The sequence below is a fragment of the Mesitornis unicolor genome, unplaced genomic scaffold (assembly GCF_000695765.1).
Source record: "Mesitornis unicolor isolate BGI_N332 unplaced genomic scaffold, ASM69576v1 scaffold32424, whole genome shotgun sequence".
Classification (NCBI taxonomy): Eukaryota; Metazoa; Chordata; class Aves; order Mesitornithiformes; family Mesitornithidae; genus Mesitornis; species Mesitornis unicolor.
In genome coordinates this window covers 6,223-28,497 of record NW_010179934.1, presented here as the reverse complement: position 1 = coordinate 28,497, position 22,275 = coordinate 6,223, and the positions used below count along the sequence as shown (strand labels likewise).

At 36.6% G+C, this 22,275-nt stretch overlaps 1 protein-coding gene across 1 annotated transcript; it reads left to right on the top strand.

Moving 5' to 3' along the window:
* The first annotated feature begins 422 nt into the window (after positions 1–422).
* SMC2 (structural maintenance of chromosomes 2) lies at positions 423–20,580 on the top strand. Its single transcript, XM_010182951.1, has 24 exons — positions 423–590; positions 1,489–1,638; positions 2,353–2,475; positions 3,309–3,347; positions 4,278–4,388; positions 4,567–4,611; positions 5,118–5,351; positions 6,030–6,179; positions 6,847–7,080; positions 7,915–8,074; positions 9,928–10,039; positions 10,799–10,937; positions 11,185–11,304; positions 11,615–11,819; positions 12,338–12,473; positions 13,466–13,590; positions 14,440–14,633; positions 14,919–15,062; positions 15,315–15,509; positions 16,106–16,306; positions 16,872–16,988; positions 18,405–18,565; positions 19,424–19,571; positions 20,437–20,580. The coding sequence occupies exons 1-24, from the start codon at positions 423–425 to the stop codon at positions 20,578–20,580; spliced, it is 3,555 nt and encodes a 1,184-aa protein (XP_010181253.1).
* Positions 20,581–22,275: the final 1,695 nt, after the last annotated feature.

The window sequence follows — 22,275 nt, the reverse complement described above, 5'->3', positions numbered from 1 at the left end:
AAAAGGGAGGCTCCCATTCTGCCGGGTTCTGAAAGATCCGGGCCTTTCCATTTCCTTCACTGACTGGTGGGCTAACGGCCAGCTTTGTGAGAAACCATGCCACAGTCTTCATCCAGATGTCGTGATGAACATTGTGTAAAGCTCTGTCGCTAAAAATTGTTGCAGTACAGATTATTGTTGGGATGCTTCCTAAATCTGGGGTATACTTGGAATATTCTATTTATTAATGCGTAATCCTTTTATTGTAAAAGACATGTGTTCTTTCAGTTTTTCTCCCACTTTTAGCTGTTTGTTATGCAGTGTCGTTCATTTGCTGCTTCTGTTTTGTTTTTGTTGTTGTTTTTTTTTTAAAATAATGCAGATACTTTTCTTTGTACTCTTAAGTGGAATACTTTACGTGGTCCCCTAGAAGCACAGAAAATATGTACATCAAGACAATTATTCTTGAAGGATTTAAATCCTATGCTCAGAGAACGGAAATTCCTGACTTTGACCCATTATTCAATGCCATTACTGGCTTGAATGGCAGTGGCAAGTCCAATATCTTGGACTCAATCTGTTTCCTGTTGGGAATCGCCAATCTGTCACAGGTAAAGAGAGAGGGTGCATTGAAGAAAGGCCTTTCTTCTGTCAGCAACGTTTCATATTACTCTTGAGTGACTTCTGATGGAAGACTTCATGTGGTGATTTTCTATCAAAAAATAGTTTTGTTTCTTTGGATTTTTCATTACACAAAACTGAGTCTCAGCCATTCTTGTTCATTCTTACATTAAGATTGAATTCCAGTGTCATCAATATACAGTAGCTCAAAGTATGCAGCTTAGAACATCAGACTAAAAATACCCACTTAATAGGTAGCAGCCTCAAGCCAAGTATCTTTTGCAGCTAAAGGCACTAACTTGTTTATTTGTCATAAATGTCTTCACTTCTGGATTGGGTCTTAAAACTTCCCAAACTGGTTCATCAGAGAAAAATAAGACTAGTTTTCATGCAGTGCCTGCTATTTAAAAGATTATATCAGCTTGACTCTTATAAAAAAATTGTGTGCTTTGACATCGATTTGAATCTTTGTCTTCAGGAGATTTTTTTTTTTATCATGTCCCTCAAATCCAGCAGACCTTCAAGGAACACTTTCTGTTTCATTTCCTTGTGAACTGCATTATGAATAATAAATACTCTTTAAGGAAACGTACTAGTTACTGAACTGGTCATCTAGCTTTTTAAAAAAAATCTGTTCAGTTTTTATCAGAAATCTTGTGCAGAAACAATTAGCTTGGCTCACAAAAATGAAACTGGCACACTCTGCCTGTGGTTTTACAACACCAGCACCTTGCAGCTCCTATATGTCAGTCTCTGACATGAACTCTTAAATCTACAGCTAGAGCTGCATTTTTATTTTCATTCATTTCTTCAAAACATAGAGTAGCACACTGAAGCTGCGTAATTAATTTCTTTTAAAAAATGTATTTATCTGTTCCATGGATTTAGGTGAGAGCTCGCAACGTACAAGAACTAGTTTACAAAGGTGGGCAAGCTGGATCTACTAAAGCAACTGTGACTGTTATCTTTGATAATTCTGACAAGAAACAAAGTCCAATTGGATTTGAACATGGTGATGAGATCACTGTCACTAGGCAGGTGAGTCTTTAATGTCTGTATTGCTTTATACATATATTACCTGTATGCATTTTTACTGCGCTCAACAGAATCACTTTTCAAGAAAAAAGAAAAGGTAATTTTTGAAGTCTCTTGAGTTTTTGCAGTTGACACAATGCTTCTGCAGTGAAGTTAGTAACACAAACTGTAGTAGATCCAGTGTATTAGAAGAAAAAATAGAATTACTTGGGAAATTAATATTGTTAAATGTATTATATCAATAACGTTTTCTATGGACTTGCACAGAAACATAATAATAATGAAATAGTGTTCCTAAAGTAAGTTATAATTTTGTATTTTGTGGCTTTTTCTTCTACTTTCATATTTTCCACTTAATACATGAACTGTGTGTTACGTTTCGTCTCCAGAAACAAAAGAAACCTTCATCTATCTGATTAAGATGTCACTTTCTTTTTTTAAAAACTGAGGAGACATCTTAAGGAGTTTGGAAATTTTCCTATCAATATTGCTCTCAATGACTGATCTTTCTTATGTTTTAGATTGATATTTTAAATGTCTCTTCAGTCCAGCAAGACCTATTTTGATATTCTGTATAGCATGCATATATATGTATGCGAAGATATAATATAGGGGATTTGCTCAGATTTTTTTATTCTGTGTTACAGTTTATATTCTCATAATGTTAAGTCATTTTTAAATGGCTTCAAGCTTCTTCCATTTCTTTTCCTCCTCCAGGTTGTCCTTGGAGGTAGAAATAAGTATCTTATAAATGGTGTGAATGCTCAAACCAGTCGTGTGCAGGATCTCTTCTGTTCTGTTGGACTAAATGTCAATAACCCCCATTTCCTTATTATGCAGGTATTGTGCACATCTTTATAAAATCCTAAAAGAATTGAAGTTGCACTGAATTTGAGGCATGATAGGTAACGGAAGAACACTTAATTTCCTAATCAAAGAAAACCAACTTCTTATCAAGTAAAAACCAAATGTCTGTTAAGTAGTTAAGATTTCCAATACAGCTTAGTTTTTGTCCCTTTAAGTTTTGCTTTTATTGTTAGGCTAAAAAGGCAGAGATTCTATTTCCTGTTATGTGTGTTCCATGTTAGACAGTATTTTGAACAAAGTTGATATACCTGATTTCTTAAGTCACAATTAACAAAGGAAGATCTGACTAATTTAAAAGACCATTATAAATACAAGGACTAGATAAATCTCTGAAATATTTGCAAGGAATAATAAAAGACAGCAGTATTTACTGTTTCAAATGGAACTATCCCAATTTGCAAGGGGAAACAGGGCAATTTTGCACCTGTTCTGCTTCACCCTAGTTCCATATGAGCTAAATCTCAAAAAAGCCTTTCTATGATTAAGAGCTTAATCAACATCAACAACTCAGTAAGACTCTAGAACAAAATAATACACATTACTCTTCTGGGAGGTACTCAGGAATGTGGAGGATGAGCCTAAGATATAAGGGCCATTTCAAGCCTGCTGCTTGAAATGACTTGTTTGATCTTTTCGAGCACAAAACAACTTAGTAAACTTGATTATTCTTGTATTAAAAAAATAAGAATTGAGCTTTATAATATGCTGGATAAAGTTGAGTGTGGTTTTCTGGGTTTGAGGTTTTGGGTTGTTTGCTATTGCATGACACACAACTACCAATCTAGTTTTTATCTTTCTGTCACCAGGGACGAATTACCAAAGTTCTAAATATGAAGCCACCAGAGGTAAGAATTATAGCATCATTTCATTGGAAAAGGCCTCTAAGATCATCAAGTCCAACGATAACCTGTATGCTACTAAACTCTAAACACCAAGCTCTCTAAGCACCTCATCTGCCTGTCTTTTAAATACCTCCAGGGATGGTGACTCCACCACTTCTCTGAACAGCCCTTTCCAATGCCTGATAACCCTTTCAGTGATGGAATTTTTCCTAATGTCCAATCTAACCCTCCCCTGGTGTGGCTTGAGGCCATTTCCTCTCATCCCATCACTTCTTACCTGGGAGAAGAGACCAACTCCTACCTCACTGCAATCTCCTTTCAAGTAGTAATAGAGGGTGATAAGGTCTCCCCTCAGCCTCCTCCAGGCTAAACAACCCCAGCTCCCTCAGCTGGTCCTCAGAAGAATTTGTGCTCCAGACCCTTCACCAGCTTCAGTGCCCTTCTCTGGACATGCTCCAGTGCTTCCATGTCCTTGTAGGGGTCCAAAACTGAACACAGGACTCGAGGTGCAGCCTCACCAGTGCTGAGTACAGGGGAAAGATCACTTCCCTGGTCCTGCTGGCCATGCTATCTCTGATACAAGCCAGGATGCTGTTGGCTTTCTTGGCCACCTGAGCACTGCTGGCTCATTAAGTCGGCTGTTGACCAGTACCCACAGATTCCTCTCTGCTGGGCAGCCTTCCAGCCAAACATCCCCAAGTCTGCATCATTGCATGGGATTGTTGTGACACAGGTATGATCCAAGAAAGTTGGGGTTTTTTCCTGAATTTTTAGTGATTTGTTTTGAATGACAAGGAAATCCATATTGGAGGTGGGGGGGGGGGGAACAAAAGAAAAGTATCAGAGAGAGATGAGATGTTCACTTCAGTTTCAATTTTAACCTGTCTAGCTTAAGGAGAAATGCCAAATTTTTGTTGCATTGCTTAATTTTAGATTTTATCTATGATTGAAGAAGCGGCTGGTACTAGCATGTACGAATGCAAGAAAGTAGCTGCCCAAAAAATCATACAGAAGAAAGAAGCCAAACTGAAACACATTCAAATGGTACTACATGTTGGAAACTACACTTTCTTTTATATTTGTTAAAGATAAATGAATAACTAGTGTAGTGTGGTTTTAAACTTGTAGAATATTTAATTTCTGCACCTGGAACTAGGTATTCATGCGTCGACATATAAGAGTTTTTAAAATCTGAATATAAATGTTCTGTTTTGCGTTTCAGGTCTTGGATGAGGAGATCAGTCCAACTTTACTGAAACTGAGAGAGGTATGGAAAAATTGAGTGGTCAGACCCTTAAAGTAAAAAAATACTTTCAGCTACCCTGAACTAGTATGTGATAGCCTAAACAACAGCATGTTTTCAAGCTTTGTAGAATCTTTTGAGAGAGATAAATTTTCTCTTCTGACCAAATACAGAAAATGTGACATTCAGGACTTCCAGGAAGTCCTGGAGGGGAATCTAGGGAGAAGGAAGAAAACAAGAGCAGTAGATTAAAATAAAAGATAAAAACATCTTAGTGCTTAAAAAGCTTGTGTCAAGTGATATTTTTGCTGTGCAATCAATTATTCAAGTATTGTTTTATTTAAGACTTTCCTGAGCAGACCTGCAATGTACAATACCAAATATATTACTTGACATGGAGAATCCTTTGTTTTATCTATAAATAGTAATGTTAGTTGAAGTGCTTATAAGATTTCTATAACAGTACTACTTAATATTATTTTTCCATCAAATTTAAGAGTGGTTTTTGGGTTTTTTTAATGTCTTTTCAGGAACGATCATGCTATCTAGAATACCAAAAAGTATTACGAGCAATAGAACATTTAAGCCGCCTCTGTATAGCTTATGAGTTTTTTGTGGCTGAAAAGTTAAAGCTATCCTCAGCTGAAGTGTTAAAGCAAATGCAGGATAATATAAAGAAACTTCAGGAATCGATGGCTGAAGGTGAAAAGAAGGGGAAACAACTTCAAGAAGAAATAGAAAAAATGGAAAAGGAAAAGGATGAAGTAAGTGAGAACAGAGTCATCTGAGTATCTGCATACAAGGAGTTACCTATAAAAATAATTGGCTTATGTAACATACCTTTGAATTTTTATCTTCTTCTGGTGGGTTGTGTATATTATACACTGCTCATTGTCATTCTTAGCCATTGTCTGAAAGGCATGCATTTAAAGTTTTCATTTGTCTGAAATGCTTTACTTCCAATTACTGTAAATGAGTAATAACTGAAGAATAGAAGCTGTTTGCCCTTGTGTTTCCACTCTGTGCATTCAGTGGTAAGTTTTGCCAGAGACTTTTTTTCTCCCTTTTTGTTGATGTCTCGAAAGAAATATGCTTCAAGTAGGAAGCCCTTGTTTAAAGAAAGTCAGTACTGACCTCAGTTTTAGGGGCAGTAAGTTTGGTTAGATACAGGGTGCTCCATAGGGTCTTTGAATGCCTACATGCAGTTTTTGTACAGAGACAGTGTGCCATGATGTAGGATGGTGTGGATCTTCAGTAGTGGCTTCAAGTTAGTTTGGATTTCACAGAGAAGAGATGTTCTGACCTGTTTGCATTCAAATCTTAACTGCTTACTTAATCAGATATTGATTTCTTCTATGTATAGCTGTGAACAGAAGATGAAATATTACAAATACTGTATCAGTTTTTAGGCTAAATTAAATTTATTTTATTTCTGATTGTAGAAATTTGATGGTACTCTCCGTTCACTGGAAGATAAACTTACAGAAGTTCAGAAAGCCAATGCAAAAGCACAAAGTGCCCTTGATCTCAAGAAGCAAAACTTAGAAGCTGAACAGAGTAAGCACAAAGAACTTATGAAAAGTATGCAGGAGGTAAGACCTTTGTTTATAGTTTTCTTTGAATGCTAAATTAATTCTGATTGAGGGGACAGCTGTTTTTCTTACCTATTATGACAAGAAAAATCTTATGATTGGCAGGAATTAGATGAGGAAAGCAGAAACAAATGTGAAGTGTAAATTACAGTTTGATTTGTGCAACATAGGTAGTACATTCCCATTAGAAAAAAACATGTGCATATACAAAGCAAGTGCTACTTTTTATGATTGCCAACCTTCTATTAAGCTTGGGAGAGATCTCTGTTGCTTCAAAAGTCTAATTCTCCCTGGACATGCGGTATTCTTAAAATTAAAGGTGAAATTGTGTATTTCTGACAGTTAATGTTTTTTTTATGCAAGAGGAGCACTGAAGAATATTTTACTTTTTAGATACTGGGAAGAAAGCTATTTCTCCTAGTTCTTGAGCAATTGTCATCTTTTTGTGTATTTCATCTTTCCATAGAACTTCAGTGCACTCATGGGGCAAATACACACTTGAAAATGTGCAAAGACGAATTGTAAGATCACAAAATCTGATAAAGAGCTGTAGAAATGTAGTTGATGAAACTATTCATAGCTCCTCCTCCAAACGACATGAATTTTAATTTAATGGGACTCACATGTTATCTTCCTTTTTTTGTTTTTGTTCTTTGTTTTGCTGAAGAATTCTAAAACATTAGTGTTGAAGGAGAAAGAGCAAAAGAAGATGGAGAAAGAACTAAATGCTTTACAGGAAGCAAGTGAAAAAGATGCATGTGCTTTAGATGAAGCACAACAGCATTTTAATGCTGTATCTGCTGGCTTGTCCAAAAATAACAGTGGGAAAGAATCTACTATTTCTGGGCAGATGACAGCCTGCAAAAATGATTTCAGTGCTGCAGTTACAGAGGTTGAACAGGTAAATATAAAAGCTCTGCCTGTTGTAGACCAGTGTTCCTGCTTCTTTTGAAAATTGTTTGAAAACAAACTAAATGACACACCCTTGAAAGGTAAGTGAAAAAATATGCAGAATATTGATGGAAGTTATTTTACAAGTTGGCATATGCATTAAGGTGACTTTTTGATAAAATAGATAATTAAAAAATTAAAATAACCTTGCACAGATATAAACAAATAATGAAAAGCTATAATATTGCTGTGAGGAATTACAGAAACTGGCATTTGATACATAAAGTAGGACTCACAGTACTCTAATGATTGACAGTACTGAATAAGAAGAAATTAGGGCTGCTGTCCATGATATATATTCATACCATAGAGATTTCTACAGTAAACCTTAACTGAATCAAAATAAATATGCCTGGGACTGTGAGCAGGAGAGTTCAGAAGAAACTATTTTTTCCTCAGTTAAATTGTGTGCTAGTCACATGACTGTGATAGGTGCCACCTCTTTTGTCTTTGCTGGGGTAGTTCTCATGGTAGAATTTAAATTTTCAAATTTTAAAGTGTACCCTGATTGTCTCATTTAATCAAAATTTCTTTTGGGGAAAATAGCAAGGACAGCTTTGTTCCACCTTGTTTCTTCTCAGACACTATTCATATGCTAATATGAGTTACTGTAAATCATCTGTGCCCTTACTTTCAAAAGCCAAGGCTGCTTTCTGGGATTTCTGCAACCAGTAGAAACTTTTACAGTTTGTATGAGCACCTTGTTAGTGCAGGTGTTCTAAACCTGCGCCTGCAAGATTCTCTTTGAAGATCTTCTGCTTCCATATTTTCTTACTCATTACAGACTCAACTGAAGCTGTGTTATACACAGCAAGAATTAAAGAAAAAACAAGCTGAAGTTAAAAAGACGGATGGAGAGTACAAGAAAGACCAAGAAGCACTTAAAGCTGTCCAAAAAGCGAAAGAACAAATAGAGAACCAAATAAAGAAGCTCAACTATGGAGGTCTGTACAGATTTCTGGAGCATAATTTTGGGAGAATCTGAAAAGGAATGTAGAAGTGGGGTGCATTGACCTTCACTGGCTGCGAAGTGCCCACCAAGCCACTATGTCACTCCCCTCCTCAGCTGGACAGGGGAGAGAAAAGAAAGAATACAGCAAAAGGCTTGTGAGTAGAGAGAAGGAGAGGGAGATCACTCAGCAATTACTGTCATAGGCAAAAAGGACCTGACTTGGGGAAATTAATTTAATATATTACCAAGCAAATCAGAGTAGAATGATGAGAAATAGGAAGAATCCTGACAGCACCTTTTCCCCCACTGCTCCTTTCTTCTTGAGCTCCACTTTATTCCTGATTTTCTCTACTTCATCAGCACCAATTGGTATAGGGGGGTGGGAAATGCAGGTTGGGTCAGTTCATCACACTTTGTCTCTGCTACTCCCTTCTCACACTCTTCACCAGCTCCCGTGTGGGATCTTTCCCATGTTAGGTGGTCTTTCACAATCTGCTCCAAAACAAGTCCTTTCAATGGGCTGCAGTTCTTCACAAACTGCTCCAGTATGAGTCCCTTCCATGGGTGCAGCCCTTCAGGAACAGACTGCTCCAGTGTGGGTCCCCCACAGGGTCACAAGTGCTGCCAGCAAGCCTGCTCCAGTGTCAGCTCCTTTCTCCACAGGTCCATAGTTCCTGCCAGGAGCTTGCTCCACTATGGGCTTCCCATGGAGTCACAGCCTCCTTTGGGCACATCTGCTTGTGCTGGTGTGGAGTCCTCCATGGGCTGCAGGTGGAGATCTCCACTGTTAACCTGCATGGACTGCAGGGTGGACAGTCTGCCTCGCCATGGTCTTTACTAGAAGCTACAAGGGAATTTCTGCTCCATGGCCTGGAGCACCTCCTCTGCCTCCTTCATCACTGACCTTGGTGTCTACAGAGTTGTTTTTCTCACATATTTTCACTCCTCTCTCTGGCTGCTGTTTCCACAGCAGTTTTTATCCCTTCTATAATATGTTATTACGGAGGCGCTACCACCATCACTTGATTGACTCGGCCTTGGCCAGCAGTGGGTCCATCTTGGAGCCAGTTTAATGGACACAGAAGCAAAGGAAAACAGTTTTCCTCCTCACTTCCCATCAGGAGGTGATATCCAGACACTTCCTAGGGAGTAGGGCCTCAGTGCATGTCGTGGCTGGTCTGAAAGACAGACACTTTAAGAATGAATGCCCCTTCCCCTCCTCCTTTTTCTTATTTTTTTTTTCGCTGAGCGTGTCTTCATGTGGTTTAGAGTGTCACTTGGGTCATCTGCCCTGGCTATGTCCTCTTCTAGTCTGCCCTACTGGCTTTTGGAGGCTTTTTCATCACGCACAAAGAAAATTCTCCGGTCAAAGCTCTGCAAGGTCTTGTCTACCACAAAATAGTTTTAAATAATTTGATTTTATAAACTTTAGGCCAAACCTTTTGAAGTGTGATGGAAAATTCAAATTCCACCTAAAATTTTGATGGAAAAAGTGGTCAACCTCCCAGTTCCTTCCTGGTTTTCCCTACCTAAAACACTTAAATTCATTGCTCATTCCAGGTAACATCTGTTGCAGAAGCTACTCATAACTGTAAGTTGATATTTCAGAATGACATTCAGAGAAGCACATTGTACTTTAAACTTTCTTTTCATGTTTGGTATTGTGATGGTGTTAATTTGTCTAAACTGGCAATTTACAAAAAATTTAGAAAGTCTTTCAATTAAGTATTTTTTCATTCATATATATATATATATATAAAGAACAATGTAGTGTATCAATCTTAAAGCGAATAGATTTCTGTGCTCTGGATGTTTATCTACTGTTTCTGTTCAACTCTTAAAAAGACAAAGAAACACTTCTAGCGAAAAAGAAGACATTGACTTCTGACATCAGACAACTGAGACAATTGTATGAAGGCTTAATGGCAAGGTTTCCTCAACTGCAGTTTGAATACAAGTAAGATCTTAGTGCGATCCTAAAAGACATTTGAGAGTGCCTTTTGGGGTATTTTATGTGTAGTTTATGGGACTTAGAGGATAATTCTGTTGGTTGCTTAGCTGTTGCTTTCCTTTTACTGCCAGTCAAGAATGACTGTTTTACCTGAGATGCAAGTGAAGGTGGGGAAGAAGTCAGGAAATGTTAACTGAATTAATGGACAGCAGGGAAAGTGGTGCAGTCATTCTTAAATGGCAGCCTTAACAAAATCACTGGAATTTCAAAGTTTTGTATAACAGTGTTTGCAAGCCATAACTCAACTTCTAGCTAAAGCCTTAGAATCCAAATGTCTAAACTGCAAAAAAAAATTACTACTTTTCAGAGCCCTGCCTGAGGACTGTGAGTAAACTTGCGCTGTGGAGGTCAACATTCTGTCTCCACCAATCAAATATATGTATTCCCAGAAGTATTTGCTTATGTAATCAGTCTGAACATATTCCTATAGTGACAATAGGACCTATAGTAAAAATCAGTTGAAAATTGTGCGAACATATTGTACCATAAGGAAGGACATTCTTCTAATGTCTGTAACTGAGTCTTTATTGGGAAGTCTCTTGCCCTGAAGTATTTAATTTAACCATTTTCTGTTTGTTTGTTTTTCTGATAGATTTAGAACTTAATATACCAATATAAAAAGCAGTATAAGTTTTTAAATATAAATTTTTTAAGATGTGTGGGAGAGAAACAGATGTTATTATCATAATTTAAATTTATTTTAAGGCATCCAGAAAAAAGTTGGGATCCAAACCATGTGAAAGGCCTTGTTGCATCTCTTATCACTGTGAAAGATCTATCCAAAGCAAAAGCCCTAGAAGCAGCAGCTGGAGGCAAGCTCTACAACATTGTTGTGGACACAGAGGTATGCCTATTACTTTTACACAGAATTCTGAATCTTAAGATGAGGTTGTGTGATTCAGCATTAGGAAGCATGTGCATTGTTATTGAATGCTTCAGAGGTGGTTTGCACCCATGTACATATTTAAATTAGGTCAAGAAAGTCATGTGTAATTACTGGCAACTATAAATTTCTCTTGCAATGCCCAGTTGTCTTACTTTACAAAATCAATTGTGTATTTAGGTATGTTTTGTAACTCTTCTCGTTTGAGGTTACTGGCAGAAAGCTTTTAGGAAAGGGTGAACTAAAGCGTCGATACACCATCATTCCATTGAACAAAGTTTCAGCCAGGTGTGCTGGACAAGACACTGTCAATTTGGCCCAAACATTGGTATGTAAATAAATACACTATTTTCCTTGTGAATCTTTTTCATTTTGTTTCTTTGCTAAGAACATGGGCTTCTTAATGGTTATACTAATAAGAATTTCTATAGTGTTTGAGGGTATCTTGATTTTCTTTTTTTCCTTTGTATCCTTTCAGCTGTGAGATGTTTAAATGGATATTAATTATTCCACTTTTGACTGAAATAGTATTAATATTCAATAATTTTTTAGAAATTGTTTTTATCAAGAGAAGGCAAATAAAATTTGAAAATTCTTATAACTTAAGGCATCCTAATTGCATTTCATTTGATTTCTAGGCTGGTCATGGTAACTTGGATTTAGCCCTTTCTCTGGTTGAATATGAATCTGAACTGCGGAAAGCAATGGAATATGTATTTGGAACAACACTGGTCTGTAATGACATGGATAATGCTAAGAAAGTGACCTTTCACAGAAGAATAATGATGAGAAGTGTTACACTTGATGGAGATATATTTGACCCGCAGGGCATTCTGCATGGAGGCAATTGCTGGTTTTATTCATATAATAATATGGTTTACTGCTCTGCATGTTTTTTATAAAAATGGACAGTAATTTTTTGTTTAGACTCATGCTGGGAATCGTATGATCTGTTTAAGCAAAGATTTGTCAGTATTGATCTGAAATAAGACTGTGGAAAAACTAATGCCAAACTATTTGCATAAAGTAGTTTAGATCTTAAGTACTTAAATCTTATTTAGCTACATAATCCTTTTTGAAGGAGAGTGCTTTGAATTCAAACACTACTTGAAGTAATTAATAATTAATTTGAGGTAATTTTATAAATTATGAAAAGCTAGTTGATATAACAAGAAATGCATGTGTACATTCAAAGTCTGCAGAACTGAATTCTGTAAGTTTAGCCTAGCTGCCTTTCTGTTTTGTAAATAAAACAGATCATCAACCTGCATCCTTATTAATATTTAGAATTTTCCACTGGTGAATCCACTAGTCTAATTCCAATTAGCCTAACTTTCGTTTGGTTTTTTTTAAATGAACAGGGGCGTGTTCACAGGCTGCACCAATATTGTCAAAACTTCAAGAAATGAAAGATGTTGGAGCAGAACTGAAGACAAAGGAATCTGAACTTGAGACTGTAGAGAATAAGCTGGCAAACTTGGAGAAAGTTGCTGAAAAGTATGGTTTGCCCTATAAAATGTCTGCCACTTATCTTATGTGACTGAATAAATGTAACATAAAGACATATTTTTGAAGGGCATGGGGCTAATTGGAATTGTTATATGCAGAAAATTATTCCCTTCCTCTCTCTCCCTCCCTCCATTTTTATTTTTAAGTACAGAAATAAGCAAGCAAATTTAGCTTTTAGATAACACACGTAAGAAAACTTTATTTTTGGTGATACATGAAAAAAATGGCATACAATGATGGGTACTTGAAATCACTTGAAGTTTTCCAAGGTTTTATGGACTCTACTGAAGAATAGATCTGTTCCAGTTGTGTATTGTAACACCCATACAGAATTTCAATTTGTGATAGCTCGTATTTTTCTTCTGAGAAACTAAATATCTGTGTGATACTGTAGTAAGGATTTAAGTTAAATAATTTTAAGTATATTTCATTTTCAGCTACTCTATTAATGGAGATAAAAGATGGAATATAAAAATGCATGTAGTCAGTTTTGTAAAAATCCCATGAGGAGAAAGGGCAGTGTAATATGCTATCTACCAGGTGGATTTATTTTTCAAATTATTTTGAGTTGTAATAGAGTTCCAGAAGTATGACCAAAAGCACGGTCATAGTTTTGCTTTTAGATATTTTTTTCTTCAATGCTTTAGCCTAGCATCTGTCATGCTGCTGGTTGGAAAAACACGAGCTCTGAATTGTTGCCAAATTCCTTGTGTTGCATTTGTTAGTTTTTAATATCGGGGCTACATAACATAATATGTGTAATGACATACCTACAAACTTCACAATTGCTATTAAAATTATATCAGACTTTTGCACACTTATGCTTATTTATGACTTTTAATGACTGTAGAGTCATCATTGTATCTCACGCTAGAATGGGAATATAAGTATTTATCTACTTATTTCTATACCTACTTATTTGAAACTGAAGTGCTGGGTGCCCCTCATTATAGCAGTGTGTATCATTACTGTCTTCAAAGGTACCAGCAACTGAAGCAGCAGTTGGATGCAAAGTCTGAGGAAGCAGGGCTGTTGCAGTTGAAACTTCAAGGAAGTGCTTATCACAAACACGAAGAAGAGCTGCTTGCCCTGAAGAAAACCATTGGTAACACATATATTCTTAATCTTTTGACTGAAAACTAATTGCTGAGAATGAGATGGATGCTTGGCTGTTTGAGAAGCAGAATCTTTGCTTAAGAAGAAAGTATTTTTTAGCTTGGAAAATACCAGCTTTGTATTTTGGAATATGTAACAAGTACAGAATCACAGTAGGCTTCTGTAGAGGTGATTCATAGTGGGTTTGGTCATTCTACTGTAGTAAAGGTTATATTATTATTAAGTGGTTTATATACTTTAAGGAAGTATAGGAAAAATGACTTTGCAAGGAAGTTTTAAAATGGATTTAATCTCCTATTTGAGTAACCTTTGTTTTTTTCCAAGCCATCTGTTTCTTTAGAAGTTTAACATTAGCAATACAAATAGTTGGTGTAACAAGAAGGCATTGGAAAGAAGTACTGTTCATATAGCTAAGGAAAAATGTAAAAGGAAGCAGATGCAGCAATAAGTAAAACATCTAAAATAAAAAGGTGGACAGAAGTGATACTTATGTAGACCTGGTATTCAAAGGATGAGGTAATATATTACTAGGTAGCCATCTGATGAATTACTTCTTGATCCTATGATTTGATATGTATTTGCCTCTGTGGAAAAAAAAAAAAGAAAGCTTATTTTATTTAGTTTTAATGACTGGTTTTCTATTTGGTGCCCTGCCAAGAACTGTTAACAACAGCATACTGTCCTAGAGTAATCATTGAAGTAACTGACTACAGTAGGTAGCAAACGTATGACGACTTTTTAATGTTAGAGGCAGATACATGTATTTCATTTAGAGTTCAGGATGTAAATGTAAAGATAAGAACAAGGCCCCGTCTTAGTACTGTACTTCTTGATTCAGCGGAGTGTGAAGAGACATTAAAGAAAAATGAAGAGACAAAAAAGAAAGCAGAAGACAAATACAAGTTATTACAGAATAAAATGAAAAATGAAGGAGCAGAACATCAAAAAGGACTAAACAATGCCCAGCAGAAACTAGATCATGCCAAGAAAAAGGCATATGATTCAAGCGAAGAAATGAAAAAAAAGCAGCAGGTAAAACTTAAACTTCATTGTTAATTTTTTCAGTGTCAAAAGTGGTTGCAGTAATCAGAAGCTTTGATTCTCCTGAAGTCTTCATACTGTCAGTTTTATAACTTAATATATTACTCTGTAGTCACTGCTGAAGAAATTGCTGATACTTTTTTTTTTTTTTTTTGTGAGATTGCCCCCTTGCTGAAGAATGGGTACTGTTAAACTTATACAGCATTTACTATGTCTAACTGAATCTTAACTTCTTTCTATTGAAGTATAACAGTAAATTTGAAAACATCTCTCTAGGAAATGGAAACTTTAGTTCTGGAAGTTAAAGAGCTAAAACAAGAACTTGACTCTTATGAACAGCGGATAGAGGCTGCAGTTAAAGCAATCAAATCCTACCAGGATCAAGTTAATGCTATGGAAGCTGAGGTGTCTAAGACAAAGGTAAAAGCAAATAGTGTGTTTCATTATCTGTGTTTGTTACTGTAGATGTGATCATCTAAATCTCAAATGATGATGTGTATTTTGTTGTTTGGATTTTCTTGTCAGCACACAGTTATGTTTAGCCTAGGTAGTTATTTGGCTTTGTTACCATATGTGAATTTTTTCCTCCTTCCTTGCTGTGTCTGTCTCTCTTAATAACTAACACCAGCCTTTAAAAGAAGCTAATAAATGGCTGATTGATTTGCTTTTCAGAAATCTGTAGAGCAATCACAGAGCATGGTGGCCAAGCAAAAGGGAACAATTATGTTACAGAATAAAGAAATTGAAGCCAAATCTGCAGAGATGAAAAAATACAGAGAACAAAATAATGAAATGCAGCTTCAGGTTAAAGAATTAGAACACAACGTGAGCATACATGAACAAGAGGCTGCTGATGCTGCTGACAAGGTATTTCAGAACTGTGCTTTTCCTTGCATCTTGTGACTGAGTGGTTATTTCTCTTGTGACATGCAGAGTAAATAGCCGTTTTTTGTGGGGGTTTTTTTGGTGCTTTTTTTGGTCGTTGTTGGTTGTCTTTTTTTAATAAGCACCATCATATTTGCAGCTCTTAATGTGAAAAGTTTTATCCCAGGAGGAGGGGGTGGAAATTGTAAATTGTAACAGAGCTTATCAATATGGACTAGTAGAGTCCATACAGTGAGAAAGTGATCCATGAGAAGAATGTTCTGACTGTAGGGACAAATTAGGTAACTAATTAAAGAAGCATATCATGAGGTTTACTGACAATGGCTTAGTCTAGATATAGAAAAACATGTTCCAAATAAACGTGATGGGTATATGTGAAAGCTCCCTTAAAATCTTCATTTCACCTACAGTTTTGGAAATCATATGAAGCACTGTAAAGGTGCACACCTGTGATACTTTGAAATACGAGAATTAGTGTAATTTCAAGATATTGTTGGTTAGTTTTTTTCTTTTTAACTATTTTTATTCACATTTGAGAAGGAAAAAAAAAAAGCCTCCACATATCTTCTTGTTTACAGGTGAACAAAATGCTGAAAGATCATAAGTGGATAGCTTCAGAGAAACTATATTTTGGTCAGCCAAACACAGCGTATGACTTCAAAGATAACAGTGCTGAAGTCACACATGAGAAGCTGCAGAAATTGAAGGAGCAGAAATGGAAACTGAGAAAAGCTGTGAACCCGAAAGCTATGCATATGTTTTCTGTGACAGAGGAGAAGGTAAACATTCTGTGCTTTACCCTTTCAAGATTGGGCAGGTTTGGTATATGGAGCTATGTATAACGAGGGTTTATATTTTCACGTGCTCTATTTCTGAATACACCAAAAAACATGAAACATATTTCATGAAACAGCAGGAAACCTTTCATATTAATCTTGCATTTTTTAACTATTTGCTTGTGCACTAGTTTTCTTGAGTATGCATAATCTTGACTTTGGATGGTAAAAAGAATAATTTGATTCTTCCTCACCCCAGTCCATCCTAATTCAGCAGCAGCAGCATTAGGCAAGCTTTGCGATATCTGTTACAGTATCTGAGAATTACATTATCAAAGGCTGTGGATCAAAAAACTGTTCATCTTCAAGCATGATAGCTTGAAGGTGCTCTGGGGTTGTATGCTAAAACTTAAATATTGCATACAGCTAGATTAATGCTTTGGATTTCGATCTTGTGGTTAATGGCTATGTCATGGTTACAAAAATGATAGTGAAATTGTGACATCAGAACAAAATATATTTGAGCACAGAGTTCATTGAAATAAATCTTTTCTTCTTATTGCACCAGTACAATGACTTAATGGAAAAGAAAAGAATTGTTGAGAAAGACAAGGCAATAATTATTGAAACTATTCATGAGCTTGATCAGAAGAAAATAGAAGCCTTAAATATTGCTTGGAAAAAGGTAGGATACTTGAAATCTAATCTTCACATTTTAGCAGAGGATCAGATTTATCTTAGGTTACTGTTTTGTATATGTCCATATTGAAAAAAAAAATTCTGTTTCCAGAACTAATCTCCCTTGCTTAGTATTTAAATTACAACACAACCACTTCATTTCTCCTGTTACATCTCACTTTTGAGAATAAGATGTGACTTCTCTGAGAATTGTAAAGATACAGTTAAAACCTGCAAAACTACCATTCCCTTTTAGCGCCCACAAAAATTTAAGGACGGTTCAGCTACTGGCTTAGTAAAAATCATTGTCTGTCACAAGGAACAAATGGACGAAAAAATGATACAGTCTATTTTTCTTTTCATGTGCTTAAACCAGTATTTGACCAGACTTAAAATCTTCTGGTTCTGTGTAGCCCCATACAACATGGGGCCGGGGGCCTGGGCTACTGTTCTTGCCACTGATTAGAATAGGCAATATTGGTATGGAGCAACAGCTGATTTAGGTTTCTGTTACCTAAGCACTCTGCCTTCTCACTAGTTCTCTGCTATCACAAACTATAACAAAAGTATAAAGTTTTTCCTTTCTACATGGAAAGCTCTTGACACCTTCTTTACTACTGTACCAGGAGAAGTTTTACTTTTTGGCCTTTGAGAAGACTGATTATATTGGAGAATAAATTGCTCAGAAATTAAGTATTGGTTTTAATTATTACTGCCCATACTGAAGATATCACTGACAAAACGGTACCTTTTCATTGCAAAATCTTGTTTGGCAAAAATTAGTCAATTACATTTAAAAGCATCATGGATGATGGAGTAAGTGCATTCTCGGATGCATTCCTTGACATCGGAAATTTTAATCTATGTTTACAAGGTTGCATCCCATCCAATACCTCGACATTGCTTAGGTAATCCTGGGAAGAAAAGGGGTGGGGAGGATGCCACTATGTGCCTGTTACAAGGTGCTTGTACTTTTAATAGTCCTATAATTGGGAGAAATCACAATTTACCACTTAATAAGGTAGGGCATAACCATTTCCCTGACTGATAGCATTAAGAAGAGCCTTCCTTTATTTTTTTCATTTGATCCTCCTAAAATGCTTAGTATAAGATGTCATTCATATATATACATGTATATATGTGTATGTATGTGTGTAATACGTATTTTATACGTGTGTGTGTGTGTGTGTGTGTGTGTGTATCCCTCAATATATTTTTATCCCTTCTTTTTTCAGTACAGAGAAAATAAAAGATTCTGTGTGCTAATATTTTCTCACTATCCTGCATGTGCTAATATTCAAGGTATAAGAAGTCATTGGGTTAAATTGAACAAGACATCTAGAGCATAGTACAGCTCACCACTAATATTAAACCATTTGTGCTCTGGATCCAAATAATGTACATACATATGCTCTGACTTTAGGTGAATGAAGACTTTGGTTCAATTTTCTCAACACTTCTGCCAGGAGCCAGAGCTATGCTGGTAGCCTCTAATACTGAGAATATCTTGGATGGTCTGGAGTTCAGGGTTGCCTTAGGAAACACCTGGAAAGAAAACTTAAGAGAACTTAGTGGAGGACAAAGGTTGGTGAACTTTGTATTTTTTTTGTTTTCTGCTGATGTTGTGTATATGATTGACACATCTAGCTCTTTATAGTTCAGAAAAGCAAAAAATGAATCTTTTCCCTGGTCAAGACAGGGACTCTGTCTCCTTCCAACCTGAGTACTTAATGTTGAAGGCATTATTAATTCAGTTCAGCTCAAAGAGGAATCTGACTTACCGGATGCTAAGCAATGCATTGTTCTAACAGACGAAATTTTACTCCATAGAGTAAAAGAATTCAGTGGTGAGAAAACTGCATTTAACTCTAGGTAGTACTGAGGTTCTGCTGAATTAAATGCTACACCCTTTGAGTTGTAATCTCAGAAATCTCCATAGACAAGTTCTGCCTCAGTGCCAAAGTAATGCCATGGTGACAGTTTTCTTTTCCAGTGATTACAGCTACTCTGTAGGGTATGTGCTTCTTTGCAACTTGTAAGGAAAAATCCGTCAAATTGAAAAGTAGAAACAGAATTTAGGAAGAGGTGAGATACAGATACAGAATTTTCTGAAGCACAGAATACTTCAAGAAGTGTTTGTTGAAAAACAGCACTGCAAAACTCAGAATTGAAAATAGGTAAAGCAACAGTATGACTTTAAATATCATCACTCAACTAATCTCATCTTCTGATAAAAGAGCAAGTAGCATCTGTCATTTCTGGCAGAAGACTTCACATTTTGAAATCAGAAGTTGTGGCAGAAGCTGTAGTTCTGTCTCTTCAGAACTCATAGCATGAATCTGCTTTTGAGAGAGCATTTTGTAACTATGAAACAACTGTTTTATTAAGCCAAAATCTCTCAAACAGGAGGATAAAACATAACTTTCTTCTTCTCTGTACTAGATCATTGGTTGCCTTGTCCTTGATCTTATCCATCCTTCTCTTCAAACCTGCTCCAATTTACATCCTGGATGAAGTGGATGCAGCCCTTGATCTCTCTCATACCGAGAATATTGGACGGATGCTTCAAGCTCATTTCAGACACTCTCAGGTATAATCTTGAAACTATTGTGATCATCTGTTGAGGCACTCTGATACTAGGGGGGGTCTCAGCTGTTCAAATGTTTTATTCCAGAGATGTTTGTTGTATTTCTAAGTTGTTCCAGCTAGAAGTTACACTGATGACATGGCAATTGTGAAACTTCTGAGCATTACATTTTAATGTAAGCTGTTGCTGCACTGCCTAAAAACCAGGTAGTAATAGGGAAGAATATCTGTAACATAAATTTCAGGCATGACCCACATCCTGATTTTTTTTTTTTTATAGAGCTCTTTAACCTCAGCTTAAAAAATATTTTCTGTTTTATTTTTGACCCTGTTGATGTACTAGTGGAAAGAATCTCTGTATCACTGTGGCATATGCATTAAAGGTATCTGTAAAACTGAAAAAACTTTCAGTGAAAGGCAGTACCTGTCTCTTTTTGGTGTTTGGATGTGACCTTTCCAAGTTATGAGAGAGGGGAGGCGAACATTTGTTACCAGTATTGTAAAATAATTTGAGCAGTATCTTTAGATTATTGTATTCTTACAAAATCTGTGGCAACGTTTTTTTCCAGTGATGGATACACTGTGAATGTACGTGTACATGTACACGTGAATGGTACAGAATTGTACCATGGCCAGCGCTGGGATTACGGACATCTAGCTGCAGGAAATGTCTGGCCTGTGGGTGTATGTTAAACCAGCCTAGCACATTCTTTTGGGCTTCAGTTATGTTTAAAGTATTTTTGTAAGCATTACTACCAGGATATTAGCCAAATAAAGTAAAAGGAATCCTCTTTTTAGAAGCCTCTTCTAATGTTGCACAAATTTATTTGGATGGCAGCACTTACTTCAAGCTTTCTGGTTTGTTTTAGTTTATTGTGGTGTCCTTGAAAGATGGAATGTTTAACAACGCAAATGTCCTCTTCAAGACCAAGTTTGCGGATGGTGTATCCACGGTTTCAAGATATGAGCAGAAAGCCAAGAAAGCCCAGAAACTACAGAGCAGGAAAGAATGACTTGCAAAACTGGGAAAACTTACTGATGCTTTAGTGAGTGTTCTCTCGCTGCCAGTGCTGAGGCTCCATGTTTTGGGGCTGTTTGTCTTGCCAGATGGTGCTTTACCCAAGTTGGTAGCTAACATCCATGAAATTTGTATTTGCTCACTCTCTTCTGCATAGCTGATTTTTTTGTTTGGTGTTTTTTCTTTCTTTTAGAATACCATTTAGAAAAATGCTTTTAATTGAGGCCAGGTTGGAGATGTGTCCATGTGTGAAACAGTTTGGAAATGTTAAGTTCTTGAATATTTTTTAAATAAATTTTATTGTGTAACTTTTTATTGTGTTACATGTAGAGATCTATAGGTAATATATACATGGAAAATTAGGATATGTGTGTGTATATATATGGATACCTCGTTAACCCTGTGTGGTTGCAAGAGACTAAGCTGTTGGCTCAAAAAAAAAATTCACAGCTCCTCAGAACTGGAGGCTGTTATTTGTAACACATGACTGGGTGAGTTGCATGGCCTGAGGGGCTGGCACATGAGCACGGAGCAGAAAACAAAGGTGCCCTTTGTGCACATTTTGAAACACAAGAATACTACAAAATACAGCAGGATAAGAAAACACCACCAGTCACTTTGAAGAACAGGTCATGCAGCTTTTATTTAATTTTACCTTTTTGGTAAGCAGGAGCATTTTCTTTCAGTCAGATCACTCACATACTTTGACAGTACAGACTGCTGTGAATTTGATGGAGATCTTACAACATCAGAAAACTTTTCTCAATATACATCCATCTAAGCAACAGCTTATAGGTCAGAACGTGAGTGCTAGAGTCAAGTCTGTGCACTGCACTCCAGGTATACAAAGCATTGCAGCAGCACAAGAATTGCCCGCGCTGGGCAACGTACAGTGTGTTTCAGATAGTGCAATCACTTTTAAAGGAAAAACTCTAGGAAGGCCACATCTATTTACTTATTTTTAATCACATCAAGTTTACAAATGCGAGGGGGGTAGAAATCAAACCTCTGACTAAATTAACTTTTGTGCAGGTAGGTTTTGTGTATAGGCACGTGCTTTAGAGAGGAGATCTGAACCTGTTCTGTAATCACGAGAAAGACATATTGCTTTGTGATTCAGAAAGTGTTACACCATCTCTAATCTTCCTAATGCTCTTGGCCAGAGTTGTTAATCCAGCTGTTTGTAGAGTTCCTAGAATATGCTCTTCCCTCTAGTGTAAATCCCCAATAGAGAAATGCAGGTTGCCATTCACAACGATTACAGTTACTCTACTTATGGTCATTTGACCATATTATGCATTGCCTCTGAATACTCCAGTCCACAGTGAAAACTCAAGTTACCAGAGACACGGAGGCTCTTGCTTTTCCATTACTGTCACTCACCAATACAGAAAAACCCCAAGTCAGACACTGAACTGCTACAGCAAAACATCACTGGTAATATTCATCTAATAAAAAAAGAAAAGCACTCATGACACTACATGTCATGGTAAGCAAGTTTTTAAAGATACTGCAAAGTGATTTGCCCAGTAAAAGTAAAATTTTAAAATGTACACTGTGCTCCATAGTTGAAACTACACGTAAACAAAGAGCAGCTCCCTGCAACAAGGTGTAAATCAAAACGTTATAGCACCAGCTACCAGCACCAAGGAGTTGCCCACTGACCAGTTCTAGTGTACAATGCAATAGT

Excerpts from the sequence above, each read along its gene's own strand:
- SMC2 (XM_010182951.1), top strand. The coding sequence starts at position 423 with ATGTACATCAAGACAATTATTCTTGAAGGATTTAAATCCTATGCTCAG. Across the intron at positions 3,348-4,277 it reads TAAATATGAAGCCACCAGAG|ATTTTATCTATGATTGAAGA; the intron begins GTAAGAATTATA and ends GCTTAATTTTAG. Across the intron at positions 7,081-7,914 it reads CAGTTACAGAGGTTGAACAG|ACTCAACTGAAGCTGTGTTA; the intron begins GTAAATATAAAA and ends TACTCATTACAG.